The sequence below is a fragment of the Notothenia rossii genome (genome assembly GCF_949606895.1).
Source record: "Notothenia rossii genome assembly, contig: scaffold_123, whole genome shotgun sequence".
NCBI lineage: Eukaryota > Metazoa > Chordata > Actinopteri > Perciformes > Nototheniidae > Notothenia > Notothenia rossii.
The window spans coordinates 82,167-89,666 of record NW_027639713.1 but is presented as its reverse complement, the minus strand read 5'-3'; the positions used below and the strand labels follow the sequence as shown (position 1 = coordinate 89,666).

Sequence of the window (7,500 nt, the reverse complement as noted above, 5' to 3'; positions counted from 1 at the left end):
AGTGGATCGCTCAAGCCAGCCGTGTCCTATCTAGTTAGGAGCGCGTTCACATGAAAGGGGTGGTATCTGGAGCATTCGACCAATCACAAACATGGAGAAGCGTACTGACAGCGCAGCGTCATACTTCCTGAATGAAAAGTCAACTATAATATTAGACATATGAAGAAGTTAAACTTTAAACATCCATGACTTAAACACTTGATCCAGGATCAAAGCCACATAGCTGCACCTGCAAGGTGAACACAGCTGGTAACAGAACAAGTGTTTGAATGCGTACATGAACAGGTTTATGATATCACTGCCCCGTCTAAGACACCATCTGACTTTCATTACATTTGACTCGAGTGTTTCCTCAACTTAATGTGTTGCTTCAAATAATCCTTCTGCATACAGTATGTGACACTGTGAGTGTTGCACGGCCAGATACGGCTCAGCTGACTCAGATAAGGAGATGATACATTATGATGTGATATGCCGCGGACTGTACTTAATGTTACTCTGATCCGGTTACTTATGTTGTGGCAGATATTTAAGTAAGCTTTCTTAACGCTAATGTTCTAATAGTCAGATTGCTCTGAAGATGGGAGGTGATATTCTATTAATGTTCACGTTCACACAGTCGCTGATTTCTGCCGGCCGTCTTTTCTGCAACGGCAGCTTTTCTGTATTTCCTTTCTCCTGTAATATGACTTGATCGCTTTAAACTCCGCACACTGAGCTCTGATTGGTCAGCAGGCAGTGCTTTCACTGAGATGAGCTCTTATCCTGCAACCTAACCTGCTCCGGGGCGGGTTAGCCGTTCAGCATCAGTTACCATGGAGATCTAGCCTGCTAAAAAGAGAACCAGCTTCGTAGGACAGGAAACCCAGAGTTTACCTGAAGTTAGCCGCTAAGAGAACATCCAGCTTCGTAGTACAGGCCTCTGGTGACATGATACATTAAAGTCATCTTTTCAGTTTACAACAATACATTAAATATTAATAATAATTTCCTAGATAATATTATTATCACACCTGGCTGCTAGTTAGTCCATCCAGGACCTCAACAGGAAGCTTCCTGTAATCTGTGCAGGGACAAAGTCCCAATTTTGAAAAACAGTCCAAATGTTTGAGATCTTGAGAAAAAGTCCGAATATTGAAATATTTGAAAAAATTCAGGATTTAGAGATTCTTATAAAGTCAGTGTTGAAATAAAGTCTGGATTTTGAGATGTTTTGAAAAATCTGAACTTTGAGATTTGAACTGTTCTCTACCAAACTGTAAAGGTCTCCTCTGTGGGCACATGGAGGGGTTCTGATACTTGTGTGTGTGTGTGTGTGTGTGTGTGTGTGTGTGTGTGTGTGTGTGTGTGTGTGTGTGTGTGTGTGTGTGTGTGTGTGTGTGTGTGTCTGTGTGTGTGTGTGTGTGTGTGTGTGTGTGTGTGTGTGTGTGTGTGTGTGTGTGTGTGTGTGTGTCTGTGTGTGTGTGTGTGTGTGTGTGTGTGTGTGTGTGTGTGTGTGTCTGTGTGTGTGTGTGTGTGTGTGTGTGTGTGTGTGTGTGTGTGTGTGTGTGTGTGTGTGTGTGTGTGTGTGTGTGTGTGTGTGTGTGTTTCAGTATGGCACCACCCCTCTGATCTGGGCCTCCAGGAAGGGGCACTTTGACTGTGTGATGCACCTGCTGGAGAACGGAGCCGACGTGGACCAGGAGGGGGCGGTACGCACTTGTTCCTGTTCATATAACACACACACACACACACACACACACAATACACCTGTTCATATAACACACACACACACACACACACAACTCACACACACACACACACACACACACACACACACACACAATACACCTGTTCATATAACACACACACACACACACACACACACACACACACACACACACACACACACACACACACACACACACACACACACACACACACACACACAATACACCCGATGATAAGCTGCAGTATTTATTATCTTTAATACATTTATTTACTAATGTGTGTGTGTCTGCGTGTCTGTGTGTGTGTGTGTGTTTGTGTGTGTGTGTGTGTGTGTGTGTGTGTGTGTGTTTGTGTGTGTGTGTGTGTGTGTGTGTGTGTGTGTGTGTGTGTGTGTGTGTGTGTGTGTGCTCTCAGAACTCGATGACGGCTCTGATAGTGGGGGTGAGGGGGGGCTACACGGAGGTGGTGAAGGAGCTTCTGAAGAGGAACCCTAACGTGAACATGACGGATAAAGACGGGAACACGGCGCTGATGATCGCCGCCAAGGAGGGGTACACCGAGATCGTCCAGGACCTGCTGGACGCCGGGACCTACGTCAACATCCCCGACCGGGTGAGACACACACACACACACACACACACACACACACACACACACACACACACACACACACACACACACACACACACACACACACACACACACACACACACACACACAGTTGCAGGGGTATAGAGGAACTACCGTATTGACCAGAAGATAAGATCTAGAAACAGAGGGTCTCCTTATATTCAGGGTCTGGACTTTTTGATGTAATTACACATTCTCAACACCAGGTGGAGCCAAACGAGTGTTCCCCAAAGTGTGAGTCTTACGGCCCGTCCACACTACAGCTTCAAAAAAAGCTTGCCGGCGGGCGTGTCTGAAGCTCGACCAACAACCAATCACATGAATCTCCCGCCCCTGACACACAAGCAGCGGTTTGATTGGCTAGAGCTTGTACTGGCATATGATTTGATTGGCTGACGCTTCCACCGAAAGCTTCAGAAGCTTCAAAAGTTGAACATTGCTCAACTTTTGCTGAAACGCCAGGAAAGCTCCGCTCTGCTACCCACAATTCAGTTCGGCGAAAAGCGAGGCAACGTGACGTCACCCCGTTCAAAGTGAATGGGGTGACGCGTTGGAAACCGTTTTTGAAGCTGTCGAAGCTGTAGTGTGGACGGGCCGTTAGGCTGCGGTCGGATAATCCAAAAATCAGCTCCTAAGTTCTAACCCTATCTCCTATTCCTTGACCTCTGATTCTATAACACATAGGTTTGAGCAAGCTCTCTGATTGGTCAATAGGCCTGTTTGATTCCACGATCAAACAACGATCAAATAGAACGTGCCTAATCACAAAGTATCCAGTGGCCTACACACGCCACTAGCCTACCGAAGCTACTTCCATGAGGCTACATCGTGTGGTTTCCATAGCGACGCTTAGCGACACACAGCCGTTATACATTGTCTCTCGTTGGAAATCGGTAGCTACAAAATGTCAGATTTTAAAGTTAATTTTGATTTGTTGGGGGGCCTCAGTATTGATGAATGGTTGGACATGGACACAGACAACAAAACCAATGAAAGATTTGCGGCTGTTTCAACTGACGAGTTGAGTGCGTTGGAAAAAAGTCGCAACGAAAAGAGTACATTGGCGTGAACTACCTGGGCTGTCAAATGTCTCAAAGCGTAATTAAAAACCCAGGAGAAAATGGTGGATTCCGGAACAGTGTCCAAACCGAAATAATATATTATTTACTATAATTATATCAATAACTGTAAGCGGGGTAGCAGGAGTGTTTGATCGGCTATCGTTACCATGGGAACTACTTTCTAGGAACTACTTTCTGACGGAGATTAACTCAAGCAGAAAGCGTAGGTTTGGGAGCAAATTAGCCACATTATGAAATTATTTTACGATATTGTTGATTACAATGATAGTTTGTGTCATAGAATCGCAATCATACACTTGAGGCCGTTCTTGAACGTCATTATTGGTACGACAGTACTGCGGCCTCTCGTGTATGATTGCTTAAGTGAAAGGTCACGGGGTTAAGGGATAGTGGATAAGAGAATTCAAAAGGACTTAGGAGAAGAGACTGCGGTACTTTAGAGAATCGACTGCACTTTCACAATCCCACGTGTTTATGATGCGCCAGCGGACGTCCTGAATGTGCGTCTGCTGCTGTGGGGAAACTATGGAAACTACAGTTTTCTATACAGCGGACTACAACATGGATGTTTAATAAGAAGGAGGGACTCATCTAGAGACTCTGCACCGTGCTCTGAGGCTGTTGCTTTATGCTTTATGAACAGAGAAACAGATTCTTCATGACCAAAGCTGGAATTGAAATAAAAAGGAAAGTGAAACTTCTGCTCGTCACCCTCTCCCTCCGGTCCACATTAATACAAATGATCCCAATACGTATGATTGGATGAAAAGATCTTAAAATCAATACAAATGTATTTATTATAAACGTTAGTCCTTAACACCTATCACTGTGTACATCATTCAAACATCTTTTAAAAGTTGAGCAAACCCCACACAGCTCAGTGAAATGTTGACTTCATTTGATCATTTCAGTAAAAACTAACGTTCATATTTCTCTTTTTGATTATAATACTGATGAACGTTCAAAACAAAGCACTTTGGCAACTTACCAAATACGTTTTAAAAAGCTTAATAAGCACCGTAACTTTCATGATATTATTTCTCCGTCATCGTTTGTGTCCGTGAACGGCCGACTGTTGTGTGACGGCAAATGCTGCGGCTGCAATGCATTGTGGGGCAGCATTTTCTCCTCTCCTTTCGGTGAGGGAGGTCCAGTGCTTCCTAAGCTAAAGGAGGTTATAAAGGAAGTTTGAAGCCTCCTTTCCTATCAGCTAGAGTAGGGGTTCCCAAACTTTTCAGCCCGCGACCTCCAAAATAACAGTGCCAGAGACTGGCTCTCGACGGGTGTTTTTTATTGGTGGTCCTTGGTATGAAAAAGTTTGAGAAACACTGCGCTAGTGGATTATCAAAGGGGGAGCCTCGTTGCGGGGAAATTATACAGATGGCTAGTCCGCCCCTGAAAATGTCTATGCAAACGTTATTATTAATAATACAAAAAAAAAAAATTATTAAAAAAATGAATCAATTTCTTTTTATAATTTTTTATTTTTTTTATTTTCCATTTTTATTTTGTAATCATCTCGCGACCCCCACTCGGGGTCTTGCGACCCCCCGTGGGGTCGCGACCCCCACTTTGGGAACCCCTGATCTAGAGAATCAGCTCTTACCATGGCTGCCATGAGAGACTTCCGGGTCATTTCACTCCGTTAGGAAGGTTCCTGAGCTAAATGCACTATTGGACTTCAGAGTAACAGAACAACAGGAGAGAGAGACGGAGAGACCAGCTCCAACAACGTGGATCAAAACCTCATAAACAAGAGAGGAGAAGTTACCATGACAATTTAAAGATAAAGGAGATCAACAAAGCACCAAACAACTGAGCAGCAAACAGATGTGGAGTTGTGTACACTGTGTACTTCTACTCCTCTACAGTTCAGAGGCACATGGTGTACTTCTACTCACTACGGTTCAGAGGTACATGGTGTACTTCTACTCACTACAGTTCAGAGGCACATGGTGTACTTCTACTCTCTACAGTTCAGAGGTACATGGTGTACTTCTACTCACTACAGTTCAGAGGCACATGGTGTACTTCTACTCACTACAGTTCAGAGGTACATGGTGTACTTCTACTCCTCTGCAGTTCAGAGGTACATGGTGTACTTCTACTCCTCTACAGTTCAGAGGTACATGGTGTACTTCTACTCTCTACAGTTCAGAGGTACATGGTGTACTTCTACTCACTACAGTTCAGAGGTACATGGTGTACTTATACTCACTACAGTTCAGAGGTACATGGTGTACTTCTACTCACTAGAGTTCAGAGGTACACTTTGTACTTCTACTACAGTTCAGAGGTACACTGTGTACTTCTACTCACTACAGTTCAGAGGTACACTGTGTACTTCTACTCACTAGAGTTCAGAGGTACACTGTGTACTTCTACTACAGTTCAGAGGTACACTGTGTACTTCTACTACAGTTCAGAGGTACACTGTGTACTTCTACTACAGTTCAGAGGTACACTGTGTACTTCTACTCACTACAGTTCAGAGGTACACTGTGTACTTCTACTACAGTTCAGAGGTACATGGTGTACTTCTACTACAGTTCAGAGGTACATGGTGTACTTGTACTACAGTTCAGAGGTACATGGTGTACTTCTACTACAGTTCAGAGGTACATGGTGTACTTCTACTACAGTTCAGAGGTACATGGTGTACTTCTACTACAGTTCAGAGGTACATGGTGTACTTCTACTACAGTTCAGAGGTACACTGTGTACTTCTAATACAGTTCAGAGGTACACTGTGTACTTCTACTACAGTTCAGAGGTACATGGTGTACTTCTACTACAGTTCAGAGGTACATGGTGTACTTCACTACATGTATTTAATACCTTTTGTTACTTTACAGATGTGGATGAATGATGTGAAATATAATCATGTGTGTGTGTGTGTGTGTGTGTGTGTGTGTGTGTGTGTGTGTGTGTGTGTGTGGAACAGAGTGGGGACACGGTGCTGATCGGAGCCGTGCGGGGGGGCCATGTGGAGATCGTCAGAGCTCTGCTTCATAAATACGCCGACATCGACATCAGAGGACAGGTGAGCACACATCACTGATATCATCTCATGAGCTCATTAATAATAATAATAATAATAATAATAATAATAAGTTAAATAATAATAATAATAATAATAATAATAATAATAATAAGTGTCCTGCTGTTTCCAGGAGAATAAGACGGCTCTGTACTGGGCCGTGGAGAAAGGAAACTCCACCATGGTGAGAGACATCCTGCAGTGTAACCCCGACACAGAGACCTGCACCAAGGTGAGACACACACACACACACACACACACACACACACACACACACACACACACACACACACACACACACACACACACACATATACACACACACACACACACATACACACACACACACACACACACACACACACACACACACACACACACACACACACTCCGACAGAGAGACCTGCACCAAGGTGAGACACACACACACACACACACACACACACACACACACACACACACACACACACACACACACACACACACACATACACACACACACACACATGCACGCACAGTGACGCTCTGCTGTCTCCACAGGACGGGGAGACCCCTCTGATTAAAGCCACTAAGATGAGGAACATCGACATCGTGGAGCTGCTGCTCGATAAAGGAGCCAAAGTCTCAGCTGTGGACAAGGTGAGAACCATAAAGACTCAATGAGACTGGTGTCGCTAACAGCTACTGTGCTTATTGACCCCGGTAGTAACTTCATATTATTATTTATTAACGTATTATTATTGTGTTTTTCTGTTCCATCTCATCTTGCCTCACTTCCTGTTTTCCAGCGAGGAGACACGCCCCTCCACATCGCCATCAGAGGGCGGAGCCGCCGATTGGCTGAGCTCCTCCTCAGGAACCCCAAAGATGGCCGCCTGCTGTACCGGCCCAACAAGGGCGGGGAGACGCCGTACAACATCGACTGCAGCCACCAGAAGAGCATCCTCACGCAGATCTTCGGAGCGCGTACGTACCTCACATCCACACGAAACAGGAACAACGTGTGACCTACTTTGTTATTTTTTAATCAGAGAGACT

The 7,500-nt window shown here is 44.6% G+C and overlaps 1 protein-coding gene across 1 annotated transcript in view; it reads left to right on the top strand.

Annotated features, from left to right (window-relative positions):
- LOC307027501 (kinase D-interacting substrate of 220 kDa B-like) overlaps window positions 1-7,500 on the top strand; it is a 57,809-nt gene that overhangs the window by 5,923 nt on the left and 44,386 nt on the right. The window contains exons 6-11 of the mRNA XM_079695764.1: window positions 1,593-1,691; window positions 2,125-2,322; window positions 6,367-6,465; window positions 6,596-6,694; window positions 7,003-7,101; window positions 7,251-7,428. Coding sequence (XP_079551890.1) covers window positions 1,593-1,691; window positions 2,125-2,322; window positions 6,367-6,465; window positions 6,596-6,694; window positions 7,003-7,101; window positions 7,251-7,428 — 772 coding nt within the window. The remainder of the gene's footprint in view (window positions 1-1,592; window positions 1,692-2,124; window positions 2,323-6,366; window positions 6,466-6,595; window positions 6,695-7,002; window positions 7,102-7,250; window positions 7,429-7,500) is intronic.